Raw genomic sequence first — 18,831 nt, forward strand, 5'->3', positions numbered from 1 at the left:
AAAGACCTTTGGGGATATATAAATGGGGGACAGAAAAAGCTTCTTACCCTGACACCAGACCAGATTATTATTTTTTTTATTTTATTTATCCATTTTTAGAGAGGAGAGAGAGGGAGAGAGAGACAGACAGAGAGGGAGAGAGAGGAGAGACAGAGACAGAGAGAGAGAAGGGGGAGGAGCTGGAAGCATCAACTCCCATATGTGCCTTGACCAGGCAAGCCCAGGGTTTCGAACTGGCGACCTCAGCATTTCCAGGTCAACACTTTATCCACTGCGCCACCACAGGTCAGGCCCAGACCAGATTATTTTGAATGAGCAATTTCTGATCTATGAGCACTTCTCTCTTTCTTTCTTTCTTCCTCCATGGGGGAAGGGGAATAGCCCTTTGTACAGTGGTTTAATCTGGATTATCCCTTTCTTATAAGACCCAGAATTTTCTTTTTTTTAAAAATTATTTATTTATTTATTCATTTTTTAGAGAGGAGAGGGAGAGACAGAGAGAGAGAAGGGGGGGAGGAGCTGGAAGCACCAACTCCCATATGTGCCTTGACCAGGCAAGCCCAGGGTTTCGAACCGGCAAATTCAGCATTTCCAGGTCGACGCTTTATCCACTGCGCCACCACAGGCCAGGCAAGACCCAGAATTTTCTATAGAGCTTTTACTTAGGTCACAGTAAGAGAGAGAGCGGCAAACCTAAATATTTGAATGGCCTGATGAGCAAGTCACTAACAACTGACTAGGTCTACTTCCTTATCCATAAAATGAGAAGTGTGGTCTATATGCTCTCTGATGTTCCACCGAGCTCTTAACATTTTGTGCTTCTGGGTACTGAATCAAAAGCAGATCTCTTATTCCTAAATGCTCCATCCTTGTATCAGAACTTTATCTTCATTCTTCTTCTCTGTTTACACCTGGATTCCAAGTTCCTTTCCCTTGGACATCCTTTCTTCCTCAATTCTCTCAGATCCCACTTACTTTTAAGTTCCTTTGAACCCTCTTTATTTCATTATATTTTCCTGCAAAGCCCCAGATTACATCCTGCACTCCATCTCCATGTCTGGCTACTTCTATTCTCCTAGCTCCTAACTGAAGCAACCCCCCTGGGATCCCCTATCATTTGTCCTCTCACAGAAGCACACCTTTCCCCAAAGCCAAAGGATCAGGTATTCAGTGGCTCAGGTGACAAACCTGCTGTCAGGTTACAGATATTATTTCCTGAAAGACCACACTACAGTGTCAGTGGAGACTCAGTCTGCCTGCGGTGCCCTGCGCTTACCTGGCTATCCTACACAAGGTGAGAATAACCAGAATTCACCTCTAGTACCAGTGTTCACCTGGAAACATGGCTCTGAGCCCCTGGCTCCTGCTGCTGCTGCTGTTTTGTACAGGTAAGAGAAACATTGAGTAGCACTGGGAATGAAGGGGATGGCTGCTGGAAAGAGACTTAAGAATGCAAAGATATTAACTGGTCAGGTAAAAGACAAAGAAAGGGGCAAGGAAAAGGGACAAGGACTGGAGCTAAGGGAGAAAATGAGAGTTAAGAAAGCATACCAAGACTTAATGTAGGCTGATGAAAGGGATTCAGCTCCCCATCGTTTTTGCCTCATTTTTAGATCTGAGTTTGGGTTCTAGATTCTTTCTCTTTAATGACCTCCAGTTTCTCTCCTTACAGTGACTCTGGCCCCTACTGGGCCTCAGTCCCTGGACCCTGGTCTCTCCCTCCTGAAGTCATTACTCTCCACTCTGGACCAGGCTCCCCAGGGGTCCGTCAGCCGCTCACAGTTCTCTGCATTCCTGGCCAACATTTCTTCTTCTTTTGAACCTGGGAGAATGGGGGAGGGACCGGTGGGAGAGCCCCCGCCTCCCCAACCCCCTGCCCTCCGGCTCCATGATTTCCTAGTGACATTGAGAAGCAGCCCGGACTGGGAACCAATGCTAGGGCTACTAGGGGATGTGCTGGCACTGCTGGGACAGGAGCAGACCCCCCGGGACTTCCTAGGGCACCAGGCAGGTGTGCTGGGTGGACTTGCAGAGGTGCTGCTGGGAGCCTTAGTTCCTGGGGGACCTCCTTCCCCTACCCGGCCCCCATGTGCCCGCGATGGTCCCTCTGACTGTGTCCTGGTGGCTGACTGGTTGCCTTCTCTGCTGCTATTGTTAGAGGGCACACGCTGGCAAACCCTGGTGCAGGTGCAGCCCAGTATGGACCCCACCAATGCCACAGGCCTTGATGGGAGGGAGCCAACACCCCACCTTTTACAGGGTCTCTTGAGTTTGCTCATCCCAGTGGCAGAGCTAGGCTCTGAGGAGGCTCTTTGGGGAGGTCTGCTGCGCACAGTGGGGGCCCCCCTCTATGCTGCCTTCCAGGAGGGGCTTCTCCGTGTCACTGACTCCCTGCAGGATGAGGTCTTTTCAATTCTGGGACAACCAGAACCTGATGCCAATGGGCAATGCCAGGGAGGTGAGTGCTGCTGGGGCTGGGGCTGGGCTATGGCAGGGCAAGAAGAGGTGAGATTGGGGTAGTCCTCTTTCTTACTCTTTCCCTCCTAGGCAACCTACAGCAGCTGTTCTTATGGTAAGTAGCAGGGGAGGAGTTCTGGGGCCTGGGCCTGGGAAGTTGTTAGGTTTCAGGGCAGAAGGGGAAACTGATAGGAGTATGATTTGGTGGTTTTGGAGTGTGACTGGGTTGGGGTCCCAGCTCTACTTCATTCAAGCCATATGACACCTTGGGCAGGTTGCATTCTCATTCTGTGCCTCAGTTTCTCCAATGGTAAAATATGGATAATATTAGCTACAGCAGAGTAATTGCAAGAGATTAAGTTAGTTGGTACTGTATGTATAAATCATATAGAATGGTTCCTAGCACAAGGTGATTAATAAATGTTGGCTCATAAGGATGGAATGTGGAAATAAAGGACAAGACTGGATTTCTCCACCCCTTACTATTTCAGTACAGCAGTATCAGGGCACAGTTAGATATGTTCATTTGCTGGGTAGATTTCCTGATATGAGGCCAACTGAAGTCTGTGTTTTAGCTACTTAAAACCATATGAAAAAGGAGGAAGAAGGGGCTATGAAAACAAAGGGACTCCAACTGGGCTGCTTCTAGGTGATTTTGTGCCTTGGCAGGACAGATCTTTCTCCCTTTTCCCACATCTCAGCATTTAAACCAGTAACACCTATCCTCCTAGGAACCTCACTTCTAGAAAAGTCTATGCTTGCCACCACCCCCTGCAGGACTCTGGGCCAGGGTCAGACTCTTCAACTAGAGGAAATGTAAACTGACCCAATCCTGACAGCTCCTCCTTCTGCACCCAGGGGCATCCGGCACAACCTTTCCTGGGATGTCCAGGCACTGGGCTTTCTGTCTGGATCACCACCCCCACCCCCTGCCCTCCTTCAATGCCTGAGCATGGGTGTGCCTCTGCCCAGGGCTTCCCAGCCCTCTGCCCACATCAGGCCTCGCCAACGGCGAGCGATCTCCGTGGAAGCCCTCTGCGAGAACCACTCAGGACCAGGACCACCTTACATCATTTCCAACTTCTCTCTCCACTTCCTCTGCCAGCTCACTAGGCCTGCCACCCCACAGCCCCCTCCCAGCATCACTGCCATCTGCCAGACAGCTGTGTGGTATGCAGTTTCCTGGGCACCAGGTGCCCAAGGCTGGCTACAGGCCTGCCATGACCAATTTCCTGATCAGTTCCTGGAAGCAATCTGTGGCAATCTCTCCTTTTCAGCCCTGTCTGGCCCCAACCGCCGTCTCGTAAAACGGCTCTGTGCTGGTCTGCTCCCACCCCCTACCAGCTGCCCCGAAGGTCTGCCCCCGGTTCCCCTCACCCCAGAGATCTTCTGGGGCTGCTTCTTGGAGAATGAAACTCTGTGGTCTGAGCGGCTGTGTGGGGAGGCGAGTCTGCAGGCTGTGCCCCCCAGCAATCAGGCTTGGGTTCAACATGTATGCCAGGGCCCTACCCCAGATGTCACTGCCTTCCCACCCTGCCACATTGGACCCTGCGGGGAACGCTGCCCAGATGGGGGCAGTTTCTTGATGATGGTATGTGTCAATGACACTATGTATGAGGCCCTGGTGCCCTACTGGGCCTGGTTAGCCGGCCAGTGCAGAATAAGTCGTGGGGGCAATGATACTTGCTTCCTAGATGGGCTACTGGGCCCTCTTCTGCCCTCTTTGCCACCATTAGGACCATCTCCACTCTGCCTGGCCCCAGGCCCTTTCCTGCTTGGCATGCTTTCCAAGTTGCCACGCTGTCAGTCCTCTGTGCCAGCCCTTGCCCACCCTACACGCCTACATTATCTCTTGCGCCTACTGGCCTTCCTCCTGGGTCCAGGGGCCGGAGGGCCTGAAGCCCAAGGGATGCTGGGTCAGGCCCTGATGCTCTCCAGTCTCGCAGACAACTGCTCCTTCTGGGATGCCTTCCGCCCAGAGGGCCGACGCAGTGTGCTGCGGACAATTGGAGAATACTTGGAGCAGGAGGAACAGCTGACTTCACCAGGCTCTGAACCCACTGACAGCTCCAGCTCTGGAATAAGCAAAACGGAGCTGCTGGCATGCTTCAGCGTGAGTGATCCACAAGGTGAAAGCTCCTGGAACAGAGGGTAGGGCCTCCTGGGGAATTCACTAATACTGAGAGGCAGTAGTGTAGTTCAGTGGTTTAAGTACACAGCTCTGGAGCCAGACAGCCCTGGGTTCACTTCTTAGTTCTGTGATCAACCTTGAACAAGTTAATTAACTCCTTTGAGCGATATTTTTCTCATTTGTAAATGGGTGAGAACAGCGGTGCTACTCTTTTAGGGTGGCTGCAAGGATTACATGAGATAGTAATAATTGCTGTGGGTTTAGCACAGTGCACAATATAGAAACATGTAATACATGTTATCTCATTTTCTTTCTGATACTTCAACTCACTCTTTCTGCTCCAGAAAGAAGGGGATTGAGTTAGAAAGTTCTAATTCTGTCCTTAGAGAGTGAGAATTGGAGACTGGCAAAACTAGGAAGATAAGGCAGAAATGAGAAAAATTCAGGGGAAGTATGAATCAGAAGACTAGGGTTCTAAGTTCAACTATGCCACAAATTAGTGGCATAGAGCAGGTAATTTAATTTAGCTTTTCTGGGCTTCAGTTTTTTCTCTGAAGAGTGAAGGGACTAGAATATGTAAATACCATAATTCACCGAGTGTCTTTTATGTGTAAGGCACTTTGCTAGTTTCTGCAGGGTATATAAAGATTTCTCACTCTATGTTAGGGCCCATTTTTCTCAAGCCCTGGGACTAGTGAAGGAAGATTTGATAGACTTGTAATAATTTGATTTGAATCTACAAGTCCTTATTGAACCAGCTATGGACCTGGCTTGGAAGAGGATATAGATATTAGAGACATGGTCCCTGACCTAAAGGAGTTTAATACCTGAGGACACACAAACACTAGCTTTGGATGAAGAACACTTTTCATAGCAAATGAAGTTGGACTGCCTGAAGAAGTTTCAGGAGGGACAGAGAAGACAGCTTTCTTGGCATCTTGTCTGTCTCCCCACCAGCCTATTCTGTGGGATCTGCTCCAGAGGGAGAAGAGTGTTTGGGCACTGCAGATTCTGGTGCAGGTAACAGCTGGAGGGGCTTGTGGTTGGGTGGACTGGTTGACAGCTGTTGCCTGAGGTTCATGCCCAGTGAGGCCTTACTCATCATGACTTTCCACTCCCAGGCATACCTGCACATGCCCCCAGAGAATCTCCAGCAGCTGGTGCTTTCGGCAGAGAGTGAGGCTGCTCAGGGCTTCCTGACGCTCATGCATCGTTCTTGGTCCCAGATGCAGGTGGGCATAGAGGGGGAAGGGAACAGGGTGGAAAAGGAAATCCAGAAATCAAGAGCACCTGAAACCTGGTGTGAGGAGGATTTAACCCCCAGTAGACTGAGGAACTCAAGAGAGAAGTTGACAAAGATACTGAGTGTCTCCAGAGCCAGCATCCATTCCAGTGCCCTCACAGGTACCACCATCTGAGGAGCAGGCCGTTGGTCGGTTGACAGCTTTGCTGCTCCAGCGGTACCCACGCCTCACATCCCAACTCTTCATTGACCTGTCGCCGCTCATCCCCTTCTTGGCCGTCTCTGACCTGATGCGCTTCCCACCATCCCTGTTGGCCAACGACAGTGTGTAAGGACCTCACATCATTCCTCCTGACCTTGTCAGGGTCAGGCCAACCCCACTCACTCAGAGCAGCTCCTTTCAGAGCTCCTCTCTTAAAACCAGTGCGAGTTTATTTCTTGGCTATGACAGTGCAGTTGCCGAGAACCAGGGGACAATTTGGAACAGGGTTGAGGATTAAGACTCGTTACTTTTCCCAGCCTGGCTGCGATTCGGGATTATAGCCCAGAAATGAGGCCTGAACAGAAAGAAGCTTTGGCAAGACGACTGCTGGCCCCTGAGTTGTTTGGGGAAGTGCCTGCCTGGCCCCAGGAGCTGCTGTGGGCAGTGTTACCTCTGCTACCCCACCTTCCTCTGGAGAACTTTCTGCAGCTCAGCCCTCACCAGGTATGAGAATCATCATTACTTGACTAGTCTATCTTTTACTAGGTAGGATAGGAGTCAGAAGCATGTCTCCTAGTGAGCCCCTCACTGCAATTGTCCCACAGTGACCCCAACACAAGCTGACCCTCCCCATCTCAGATCCAGGCCCTGGAGGATAGCTGGCCAGCAGCAGGTCTTGGACCAGGACACGCCCGGCACGTGCTGCGTAGCCTGGTGAACCAGAGTGTCCAGGATGGAGAGGAGCAGGTGCGCAGGTGAGTGGTTATAGGATCAGTGATAAAAGCCAGAGTGGAATAGAGGCATATATAGCTACCATGATGGGTAAGGATCCTAGGTAGGAAGGGACAAGAGAGTAGGTAGTGGCTCTAGGCAGTGCAGGGCTCCTGGAGAGAGGCCTGTCTATGGCACTCTCCTAGTTTCATGATATTTCCTAGTTTAGTGGTCAGAGTGCTTACCCCATGTACCTACATGATCCCTGCCATAGTACCAGCCTCAGTGACTACATAAAGGCCAGCTTCGTGCTCTCCTCAGGTTGGGGCCGCTTGCCTGTTTCCTGAGTCCTGAGGAGCTGCAGAGCCTGGTACCCCTGAATGACCCGATGGGGCAAGTAGAACTGGGATTGCTGGAATGTGCTGCCAATGGGACCATCAGCCCACAAGGACGGGTGAGCCCCTTGGCACAGCCCTCGCAGACTCTAGGATTTCCCTGGGTCTGTGTGGAGGATCTTCCCAGTCATTTCAACCAAGCTTAAAAACAGGTGCCAGCCCTCCCCCACCTCTGCCACCTCCATTCCATATGCCATTATTATTTACCACCTCTTCCTGACCCTACCCCTTCTGGCTCATGACACTCCAAACATTCTTTGACATCTTGAACCCAATCTGCTCCTGTCCCATCCTTGATTCCAAGCCCTAGCCCAGACCCTGGGCAATCCAGATGTGCAATTAGAGAGGTTTAAGTTTCACCTGTCTTTTCTCTCCAGTCCCAAACCTTCTTTGGTTACAGGTGGCATATGAACTTATGGGGGTGTTGCGTTCATCTGGAGGAGCTGTGATGAGCCCCCGGGAGCTGCGGGTCTGGGCCCCTCTCTTCCCTCAGCTGGGCCTCCGCTTCCTTCAGGAGCTGTCAGAGCCTCAGCTTAGAGCCATGCTTCCTGCCCTGCAGGGAACCAGTGTCACACCTGCCCAGGTGGGCCTATCTCACTCCCTGGCGTTCACCTTCTACCCTCTGGAATGCCAGTCAAGAGAATTACATGCAGGAGGGATACTGTCAGTCTCCCTGAAGCCTCCTATTTCTCTATTCCAAGGAGGACTCACTCATCCTTTCCTCAGATCAAGAAATAGCCAGGAGCCAGGCTGGTTCCTGAGGGTGGTAGAGAGAGAACTGGAAGTTTTGGAGGGCAGGTCCTAGGGACCTGGCTCTTGGGACCTGAGAACTGTTGTTTCCTGTCCCATCCCACCTTAGGCTGCCCTGCTGCTTAGACGGCTCCTTCCTAGTCACGAAGTAAGTAGCAGCAAGTTTTCAACATCCTTGAGAGGGTTCTGTGTTCCCTTTCCCTGGCTCCCATGTCTGCTTCTTCCTCCATCTCAGTCCCCCTCTTACCTGCTACCTGGCTGCACTGTGACTGTTGTCTTCCCCACTACCTTGCCCCTCTTCTTCAGGTCTCTTGTCTCTCTTGCTCCCCAGCTGTCCTTGGAGGAACTCTGTTCCTTGCATCCTCTGCTGCCAGGCCTCAGCTCCCAGACGTTGCAGGCCATCCCTAGGAGAGTTCTGGTTGGGGCCTGTTCCTGCCTGGCCCCTGAACTGTCTCGTCTCTCAGCCTGCCAGACGGCAGCACTGCTGCAGACCTTTCGGGTATGAGAACAGCATGGAGGATGAGACAGTCAGGGCTGTGGGCTCCGGTTGGGAGGAGGACATCTTCCCTGTGGCCAGAGAAGGCCTCCTATACCTCCCCACTTTCTTACACATACACAGTAACACACTCATATATTTTTCATGCAGGTGAAAGAAGGAGCTAAAAATATGGGTACAGCAGGTGCCGGGGCAGCTGTGTGTATCCCTGGTCAGGTACGTGTGGAATCTTTTGACTAAGCTTCTCTCCATGCCCCAGGGCAGTTTCATATGGCTGGTGCTGCCTCACACACTCCCCAAGCAGTGGACCTGAGAGTTCAGGTTAGCTCTGCCCACCAAGACATTAGCTGCTCTTCCTAGTTCCAGATGCGGGACAGCATGGCCTACACTGTCCTAGAATATCAGAGCCCTAAGAAACTGCTCAGTCCAGCTATTTCACTTTCAAGGAGGCTAAGGCACTTTTTAGTTCATCAGGTGCCTAAATAGCAGCAACCCTTGTTCACAGTTGCCTTCGATGTGAGGGCTCTCAGGTGTCATTACTACAGTGGCACATGCCACTCCACTCTAACTCTAGCTTTGGTCCCTTCCTGCCCCCATGGCTCCCTTTCTTCTCTGAGGACTGAGTCCAGACCCTCTCACCTATCACTACACCCATCCCCACCAGCAGCCCATCCCCACCACGTGGCCAGACTGCCTGCTTCCCCTGCTCCCACTAAAGCTACTGCAACTGGACTCTGCAGCTCTTCTGGCTGACCGGAGGCGCTACCGGGAACTGCCCTGGTCCGAGCAACAGGTAGTTCCCCTCACTTACCCCAAAACTCCTCTCTCTCAATCTGTCCACCTCTTTTATGTTGGAACCCATGGGAGTTCAAAAGGCCAGAGTAACAGACTTTATTGAAAGGAAAAAAGGGACCCTGTCGGGCACTTCTCTCGGTCTTTCGGACTCCCATGGATTCCAACACTTGACCCATCCCTCAGCTCTAGATCTGGTACCTTATTCCTAGTATAATGTATAATGTGACTTGTTTTGCTCTTTCTTTCTCCCACTTCCCTATTCCTCCATTTCTCTTTCTGTCTGCCTGTCTCTCTCTCTCTCTGTCTCTCTCTCTGTCTCTCTCTCTCTGGTGGGGCTCACTGGATCAGAGGCAGGACTGGGTCCAGAGCATTTTAGGTCCTTGGTAATATCTCTGCTGGGAAGTGGTTCTTCTTTCTTTCTCCTGTAGGCACAGTTTCTCTGGAAGAAGATGCAGGTGCCTACCAACTTGACCCTTAGGAATCTGCAGTGAGTAACTTGGGTTGAGCAGTGAGTTTAACTCAACTAAAAATTTTAAGTGCTTGCCATGTCCCAGGCACCATGTGATATGCAATGGGGAATACAGGGATGAATGATGCATGGTCCTAACTGGTGGGTGTTCTCCTGGCTCCTCCTGTCCTTAGTCCCTGCCCTTCCACAGTACCACACCTATCTCAACTAGATCTAAGGGATTCAGAAGACCTGGGTTCAGGTCCCACCCCTGTTACCTATTTGTGATTTTGGGAAAGTCACTTCTCTAAGCTTCAGTTTTTTCTTCTGTAGGATGGGAATTCAAATGGTTCTTATCTCATAGATAGTTTGTGAAGATTAAACGAGATAAGACATATAAGGTACTTAGCACTGTGTCTGGCTCAGTGTAAACTCTCTATAAACATTTGCTATTATTAGTATAAACCAAAGTAACTTCAGAGCCACTGACCAAGCAAGAATAAACAGGAATAAGCAAATATCACTTACCTACACTTGCAGGAAAAGAATCATGGGCTTCAGAATCTGAAAGCATGGCTCAGTCTTAACTTACTACATTTCTAGTAGAATAATGTAGAAAGCATCACTTGACCTCTGTAAATCTGTATTTTCTTCTCTGATAAATAGTGATGATCTTGTGGGGAGCTAATAAGACTACCTACAGAAAAAACATTTCTCAAACTCTAAATTACCATAAACAAACATCTGTACTTGTGTTGAGAGTGTTGATATCAAGGAGCAGATAAGCTACAGCACATGCTAAATGAACATCTACCCACTCACACACCAACAGGGCTCTGGGAACCCTGGCAGGGGGCATGTCCTGTGAGTTTCTGCAACAGATCAACTCGATGGCAGACTTTCTTGAAGTGGTACACATGATCTATCAACTGCCCACTGGGGTTCGAGGGAGTCTGGTGAGAGGGGTGTTTGGGCATTAAGTGGGAGCAGGGAAGCAGGGACTCTGGGTATAGAACCCAGCCCCCATACTCAGCCCTGTCCTGCCCTTCTTCCCCACCTGTCCCATAGAGAACCTGTATCTGGGCAGACCTACAGCGGAGAATGGCAATGCCAGAGCCAGAGCTGGCCACTCTGGGCCCAGAACTGAGTGGGCTAGACACCAAGCTACTCCTGGACTTACCGTAAGTGCTGCAACTGGAGATTATGGAATCTTAGAAAACAACGGCAGAGTCAAAGCTCTGCCGTAAAGAGGGTGCTTTTATGTCTGGTGGTTCCTTAACATCAAGTATAGCCAGAAGCTGTTCAAAGTTGGTTTGTATATCAACTGACTCTCAGCATAAGACAGTTGAGGGTGGTAGCATTGTGGTTTGGCCAGCCAAGCATCTGAAAATAACCCAGGCCACATTAATAGAGATAGAGTATTTGAAATGAGGGAAGCAGTGGTCCAATTTCTGCCCCAGAGGATTACAGTCTGCTTAGGGCACTGTGTTCCCAGTATGTTTAAAGGGGTAGAAAAAAAGAGAAAGTCTATGAAAAATATGATAAACGCCTTCAAGTATCCCAGGGGGTACTTGAAATAGAAAACAGATTAACATGTTTCTGAATGGTCTTATTGGACATGACTAAGAACAATAAGTGAAAGTCAGATTTTTGCATAATATAAAAAAAGAAAAAATTGAGGTAATTGAGTTCCGAGTCATTAGGGCTATTGAAGTCTAGTCTAGCTGGCCCCATGGCATGAATATTGTAGAGCAGATTCAAGTACGGGTTGGGTGAGAAAGGAAATGAACCTAAGGCTCCTCCCAACCCAGAGATTCTTACCCCATTGCCATGAGAGCTGTAAGGCAGAGTAGGAAAAGTCTGGTGTTCGTCTTCTGGCGGATGAAGAAATAGTAAAAACAGTTGACCTCACCCTTATATTTTTATAGGCCTTTCCACAGGTTTTGGCTCTTGTACTACTTGGTGACCCAGTTTAAGGCCTGGCAAACCTAGATGGAGTATAAGATGTCACTTCTGATTTCTGGAAAAAAGCTTTTTAAATTTTTTTTTAAAGCCATTCAAGTCTGTTTAAATATATTGGGTCCTTGAGGTAATTTAGAATCCCAAGGGCTTTGATGAGGTGAATGATCCTGAACCATGACTTAGAAGATTCAAGTTCTTCATCTGTGCAAGGATATAAACAATACCTATTTTATACCCAGGTTTTGTCATAAGAATCAAATGAGTTAATACTTAAGAGAACTTTGTAAATTGTATAGTGCAATACAAATGAGAGGATACTGCCTCACAACAGGTACTTAAAGGGTGGCACTGGAAAACAGGAATTGGGAGTAAGACCCCACTGTTTGATCTCTGTGAACCTATTTTTTTTAATCTATAAAATGGAGGAAAAACTTAAGTGATACTTAATATTCTTGGCTTTTGATTCAATTAGACAAAATAGGATTATTTCTCTTTTTTTCCCCTTTCTTTTCCAAGTGAGAGGAGGGGAGATGAAGAGACAGACTCCCACATGCACCCTGATTGGGATCCACCCAGCAACCTCTGTCTAGGGCTGATGCTCTGCTCATCTGGGGCCATGCTCACAACCAAGCTATTTTTAGTACCTGAGGCAGAGGTTCCCTTCAGCCATTCTCAGCACCCAAGGTCAATGTGCTTGAACCAACCAAGCCATGGCTGCAGGAGAAGAGAAAGAGAGAGAGAGAGTAGGGGGAGGGGTGGAGAAGCAGATGGTCGCTTCTCCTGTGTGCCCTGACTGGAAATCAAACACGAGACATCCACATGCTGGGTTGATGCTCTACCACTGAGCCAATAGGCCAGGGCCATCATTTCTTTTCAAGAAGACTAAAAATATATTATTCACTTTGTTCTCTCCTTTCAAGCACTATCATGGGAATTGGATCTGAGCTGTTTAATGTCAGTTCCTATCAGGGCCACAGGGTTTGATCTGGTGTTATCTCTTATCTGGAAAATGTGGCATTCTGTGATCCCTTCTCAATTTAGCTCAGTTCCAAATGCCTCTGTTGTCAAATTGCTATAGGGTCCGGTTGATGGACAGACTGTCCAATGAATCCATTATGTTGGTGGTGGAGCTCGTACGAGCTGCTCCAGAGCAACTGCTGGCACTGACCCCACTCCACCGGGCAGCCCTGGCAGAGAAGGCACTACAAAACTTGGTAAGAGTCCACCCCACCCAACTCAGAGCTGCTGTGGGGTAATTTTTATCTGTTGGACATACCCTCTGTCTTCTAGGCCCAATCCAACACTTTTGCTACTAAACAGGTTTGCATACACAAGGCCTTAGACTCTAGTCAGCAATTTTCAACCCATGTACTTCAAGAACTTTTAAAATATGTAATACCTTACTATTTAGTCAGGAACATTGACCTCTTTTCCCTTAGACTGTCATTTTAAAAAAGGACAACAGCCAACACAACGATAGTCATCTGGTGTGAATGAATCAAAATTATACCTATTTTTTTTGTCAGATCAGAAAAAATACATTTTTTTAGCGTGTCAAAGAATTTTAGTAATTAGTTAATGTGTGCCATCAGATGAAAAATTTGAAAGTCAGTGCCCTAGATCTATCTCTTGGTTTTATGCTTCTTGTTCACATCCCTTATAGTCCAAGAAATCCCTTGGTTTCCTCCTTCTAGTCTTTCTGACTGCTCCTATATAGGCTCATTGTTTAAGAAACTGGACATTATAGGATCTTGAGTTAAGAGCTGGAAGGAGGGAAAGTCAAGGTCTTGGTGTCTTGATCAAAGAAGTCTGGTCCTCTGAGTAAGAGATGCATTGTCCCAAGGTTGAATACCCCTCTTTAGGCTCTAAAGGAGACAACAGTGTCAAAGGAAGTGCTGGAGACATTGGGCCCCTTGGTAGGATTCCTGGAGATAGAGAGCACACGACGGATCCCCCTACAGATCCTGTTGGCCCACCTCAGTCAGCTGCAGGACTTCTGCCTAGGAGAGCCATTTGCCACAGAGCTGGGATTGCTGCTGTTGCAGGAGCCTCTTCTTGGGTATGGACATATGTGAATTTCAGATTCTAATTCATCCTACATCCATTCTCTCAACCATCATCATCAGTGGCATTCAATGTTTGAGGTTCCCTGAAATCTGAGCATGTCCCCTTTTCCCCTTCCTTTTCCTCACAGTTCCCTCAGCATCCCAGCCCCTGATCTTCTTCTTGTCCTCTAGGAAACCAGAGTTGTGGAGCCAAGATGAACTAGAACAAGTTGGACGCCTAGTGTTCACTCTGTCTACTGAGGCAATTTCCTTGATCCCCAGGGTGAGGTGAAGGAACAAGGGAGGGAGTGAGAACAGAGAAGGGACTGGTGAGCTGGTTCTGGGAAGCAAAGGCCAAGGAAGTTGGGGGCAGAGAATGTAAAGTCTGAATCTGGGGGAGTCTGTTAAAAAGAGACAGGGTTTTAGAATTAGAACTGCAACAGCTGGCCCTGACCTGCCCAGGTCTCCCCACCTCCCATCTACCTTCTCATACAGGAGGCCTTGGGCCCAGAGACCCTGGAGCGGCTCTTAGAGAAGCAGCGGAGCTGGGAACAGAGCAGATCTGGACAGCTGTGTGGGGGGGCACAGCTTGCCTCCAAGAAAGCAGCTCTGGTAGCTGGGGTTGTACGGCCCACTGCAGACTATCTCCCAGGTGAAACTACCCAAATACTCATACCTCTTGCAGGGTGAACAGGAAAGAGTATCCAACAAGGCAAGCAGAAGTCGGAGCTCTAGGTGTGCAATGCCCTTTGAGCAAATTCGCACGCCTTCTGTTCCCTGGGCATGGGCTTCCTAATATAGGAAGCTCAGAGGTCAAAAAGATGATCTTCAAAGTCTTCTCTAGTTCTAGGACTCTGTGGCTCTGGGAATTTATAACTTATTACATTTTTAGCCCATGACTCCTCTTTTGTTGCTCTCTTATCCCTGTTAACAGTTTGTTCTGCTATAGGCTTGGCTAAGTGTGGAACTCTTTGCTGGGAAAACACTCAGGATGTGGGGCTAGGGAACTTTGGAGCTGGGTGCTAATCTAGATGTGCCATTAAATCCTTAGACAAACCCCTCAGTCTTCAATCTGTACAATGTAGGGATTGTTCTCTCCAGTCGCTTGTTCTAACATCCTGTGTGTCCTATAAATCTCTCACTATAGGAATCCTTTGATCCATACTGCCCACAGTGACCAGTCTTCCAAAGGCTGGAGGGATCATTCCATCTATAGATATCTCTAAAGTATAATGTCATACTTTAATATTACACTGACCCAGGCCCTGCCTTCCCCCTTCAGAACCTGTGCCAAATTGTGCAGATGTCCGTGCAACGTTTCCAGCAGCCTGGTCTGCAATTCAGATTACAGAGATGGAGCTCTCAGACTTTGAGGACTGCCTGGCACTATTTGCAGGAGACCCAGGACTTGGGCCTGAGGAACTGCGAGCAGCAATGGGCAAAGCAAAACAGGTTAGGGATGGGAGGCCAGTTGGGGTTGGAAGAAGAAAAATATGAGAAAGCTGGTTGGGTGTGGTATGGCATACAAAGAATAAATAGCTAGGTGAAAGGTGGGGAAATAGAAGATCAAAGAATTATTAGAGGGTTTGGTAAATATATACAATGGCATATTACTTGGCTATAGCAGAGGATGAAATCTTGCCATTGGCAACAACACAGATGGACTTAAAGTGTATTATACTAAGTGAAATAAGTCAGGCAGAGAAAAACAAATACCATATAATTTCACTTATATGTGGCATCTAAAAAAAAAAAAAAAAAGTAAATGAACAAACAGAAACAGTCATAGATACAGACAGCAAATTGATGGTTCCCAGATGGGGGCGGGGGTTAGGGGTACGGGTGAAAAAGGATGAAAGGATTAAGAAGTACAAACTGCCAGTTATAAAAGGAGTCATGAGGACGTAAAGTACAGCATAGGGAATATAACCAATATCATAACTATGTATGGTATCAGATGGGTGCCAGAACTTCATTATGTTGTACACATGAAACTAATATAATATTTTTATATCAACTGTAATTGAAAAAAATATTTTTTAAGTTTTGCCCCCCCAAAAAATAAAAAAGAATTTGACTATTGAGTAGAAAATCAGAGGGGATAAATATTGAGGAAAGAAAGCTAGTGTTGGCCCTGGCTGGTTGGCTCAGTGGATAGAGCATTGGCTTAGTGTATGATTGATTTCCGGTCATGGCACACAAGAGAAGGGACCACCTGTTTCTCTCCTCCTCTCCCCCTCCTGCAGCCAGTGGCTCACTTGGTTTGAGCATTGGTCTGGGAGCTGAGGTTGCTCAGTTGGTCTGAGTACGTCAGCCTCAGGTGCTAAAAATAACTCAGTTGATTCAAGCATGGGCCTAAGACAGGGGTTGCCAGGTGGATCCCAGTCAGGATGCTTGTGGGAGTCTGTCTCACTATATCCCCTCCTCTCACTTGAAAGAAAGAAAGAAAGAAAGAAAGAAAGAAAGAAAGAAAGAAAGAAAGAAAGGAGGGAAGGAGGGAAGGAAGGAAGGAAAAGAAAGCTAAAGCCTGACCAGGCGGTGGTGCAGTGGATAGAGCATCAGACTGGGACATGTGGAGGACCCAGGTTTGAAACCCTGAGGTCGCCAGCTTGAGTGCAGACTCATCGGTTTGAGCAAGGCTCACTAGCTTGAGCCCAAGGTTGCTGGCTTGAGCAAGGGGTCACTCGGTCTGCTGTAACGCCCCAATCAAGGCACATATGAGAAAGCAATCAATGAATAACTAAGGTGTTACAACGAAGAATTGAGGCTTCTCATCTCTCTCCCTTCCTGTCTCTATCTGTCCCTCTCTGTCTCTGTCACAAAAAAAGCAAAAGCAGTGAGTAGGAGTAGAGGGATTAGCAATGGTTACCACACTTTAGTGTGTATCAAAATCATCAGGGAAGCAGGTTATTGAAATGTTGATGCCAGAGTCCCATGCTCAACTCACTGAAGAAGATTCTGAGGATGGGGTCTGGGCACGCACATTTTAACAGGATCCCTTGTGAGTCTGATGCATATAATAGTTTAGAACTCATGGTCTAGAGTCTGCTACTTTTTCCTACTGAGACTCTAGCATCTTCCAAAAACAGCTTAGTCAGACAAACTTTATTCCAACCCTTTCATTTTATAGTTGAGGAAACTAAGATCCAGAGAAGACATGTAATTTGCCTAGAGTTACACAGCTAAGGTCAGAGGCAAGACTAAGACTCAGCATTCTGACTCCTAGTCCAGTGCTTTTTCCATTCACATTGTTTCTCTCTTTCTCCATAGTTGTGGGGTCCCCCACGAGGATTTCTTCCTGAACAGATCCTGCAACTGGGTCGGCTCTTAATAGGTTTAGGAGAACGGGAACTACAGGAGCTAAACCTGGTGGACTGGGGAGTGCTGAGCACCCTGGGGCAGATAGATGGCTGGAGCTCTGTCCAGGTAACACCTTGCCCTCCTTCCTACCACCTTCCAAACATCCAGCCCACAGGTCCAGGTCTCTAGATCATCTAAAGCCCAAGAATTTTTTCCTGTGACTCTGAATGACCATTCTTTCTATCTTTTTTAATACTCCATACTAGTAGCCTTAGAACCTTTGTGATTTATTTACTCTGAGTTCCTAGACACATAATACTCCCTGCTGCTTCTTTTCCCTCTTTTTCTGTCTTTCTCTCTTTTGAATCTTCCACCTTCCCCATAGTTATTGGATCTTCAGGTTTTAATAATAAAAGAATATAATCCAGTAGCTCTTATCACTTCCTAATCATTTCCCCATTAGTTGTCTATGATTTCTCTCTTTATCCTGTGCCCTCCATCCCCACTCCAGCTCCGGGTTGTGGTCTCCAGTTTCCTGCGACAGAGTGGTCGGCATGTGAGCCACCTGGACTTCCTTCACCTGACTGCACTGGGTTACACAATCTGTGGTCTGCGGCCAGAGGAGCTACAGCATATCAACAGTTGGGAATTCAGGTCACCTACGGAGGGAGGGATGTGGATGGTGGTGCTGAGGTAAAGGTGGGCTTACTGGGGAGGGAAGGATCATGAAGTAATCCCGTGGAGAAAGGGACCTCACTTGAAGCCATCTCTACCCCTATCTCATGACCATGGACCTGTTAACTGTGGCTGAATCTTTGTCCATTCTCCTCACTCTTCCACAGCCAAGCAGCTCTCTTCCTGGGCAACCTGCATCTCCGGTGCTCTGAGGAACAGCTGGAGGTTCTAGCTCAACTCCTTGTTCTGCCTGGTGGTTTTGGCCCAGTCAGTAACTGGGGGCCTGAGATCTTCACTGAAATTGGTACAATAGCAGGTACAGAGACTGGGCCATTGCTGGTGCTAGTTGTCAGGTATGGGTTTCTATACCACGGGCAAATTGGGTGGAGGACTGCTCTAGAATTCTCAAGATGGGAGGCCGAAGGGGCATTTAGATAAGAGGTTGAAGATGTGTTGGGGAAAATCTATAGTAGGGAACTTAAGGAGTGCTTGGGGGAGGTCTATAAGTTTGAAGAGACAAGAGGACAGCAGTCTAAGACAACTTTTGGATGCCCATCCCACTTGCTTCAACAGCTGGGATCCCAGACCTTGCTCTTTCAGCACTGCTGCGGGAACAGATCCAGGGCCTTGCTCCTCTTGCCGTTTCTGTTATCCCTGCTCCTAAATTTGCTGTGAGTATTAATGGACTGGGGTCTGGGGTGACAACAAGATAACTAGAGCCCAACAGGGGCTACACTGGGTATACTGATTACTGCCCCTTACCCCAGGTGGTGTTCAGCCCCACCCAGCTATCTAGTCTCACCAGTGTTCAGGCTGTGGCTGTCACTCCTGAGCAAATGGCCTTTCTGAGTCCTGAGCAACGACAAGCAGTTGCATGGGCCCAGCGTGAGGGAATGGAGAGCCCAGAACAGCAGGGTGAGTTCCCAATTACACAGCTTGGTCCTCCAACCCTTAGCTTGGTGCTATCTGACTCTTAGAACCAGTTCAGGGAGATCCCTGGAGTGAAGAGGTATACAGGCAGATAGTTTCCAAGGATAATTTCCAAGTATCAGTGGGTCCTGAGGAGCACAGTTGTGACATTTCTCCCATTTTTTGTCTCATTATAGGTCGAAGCACAGCCTGGGGCCTCCAGGACTGGTCACAACCTTCCTGGGTCCTGGTTTTAGCCATCTGCTTCCTTGGCAACCTGCTATGAGCCTGTTCCTACAGTTAAAGAGAGAT

The 18,831-nt window shown here is 48.3% G+C and overlaps 1 protein-coding gene across 1 annotated transcript; it reads left to right on the plus strand.

The window, feature by feature from the left end:
• The first annotated feature begins 1,342 nt into the window (after positions 1 to 1,342).
• STRC (stereocilin) lies at positions 1,343 to 18,805 on the plus strand. The gene is made up of 29 exons (XM_066275419.1): positions 1,343 to 1,388; positions 1,673 to 2,458; positions 2,548 to 2,572; positions 3,316 to 4,570; positions 5,546 to 5,608; positions 5,710 to 5,820; positions 5,993 to 6,159; positions 6,351 to 6,537; positions 6,673 to 6,788; positions 7,066 to 7,198; positions 7,540 to 7,722; positions 7,999 to 8,037; positions 8,221 to 8,388; positions 8,536 to 8,601; positions 9,053 to 9,178; positions 9,609 to 9,667; positions 10,461 to 10,584; positions 10,697 to 10,809; positions 12,669 to 12,804; positions 13,453 to 13,649; positions 13,828 to 13,918; positions 14,131 to 14,287; positions 14,918 to 15,087; positions 16,906 to 17,061; positions 17,447 to 17,589; positions 17,778 to 17,926; positions 18,184 to 18,281; positions 18,378 to 18,525; positions 18,717 to 18,805. The coding sequence occupies exons 1-29, from the start codon at positions 1,343 to 1,345 to the stop codon at positions 18,803 to 18,805; spliced, it is 5,301 nt and encodes a 1,766-aa protein (XP_066131516.1).
• The last annotated feature ends 26 nt before the right edge of the window (positions 18,806 to 18,831 follow it).

The sequence above is a fragment of the Saccopteryx bilineata genome, chromosome 4, assembly GCF_036850765.1.
Source record: "Saccopteryx bilineata isolate mSacBil1 chromosome 4, mSacBil1_pri_phased_curated, whole genome shotgun sequence".
Lineage (NCBI taxonomy): Eukaryota > Metazoa > Chordata > Mammalia > Chiroptera > Emballonuridae > Saccopteryx > Saccopteryx bilineata.

Coding starts and splice junctions, on each gene's coding strand:
- STRC (XM_066275419.1), top strand. CDS start 1,343: ATGGCTCTGAGCCCCTGGCTCCTGCTGCTGCTGCTGTTTTGTACAG. Junction 7,199..7,539: donor CCATCAGCCCACAAGGACGG/GTGAGCCCCTTG, acceptor CTTTGGTTACAG/GTGGCATATGAACTTATGGG. Junction 17,062..17,446: donor ATGGCTGGAGCTCTGTCCAG/GTAACACCTTGC, acceptor TCCCCACTCCAG/CTCCGGGTTGTGGTCTCCAG.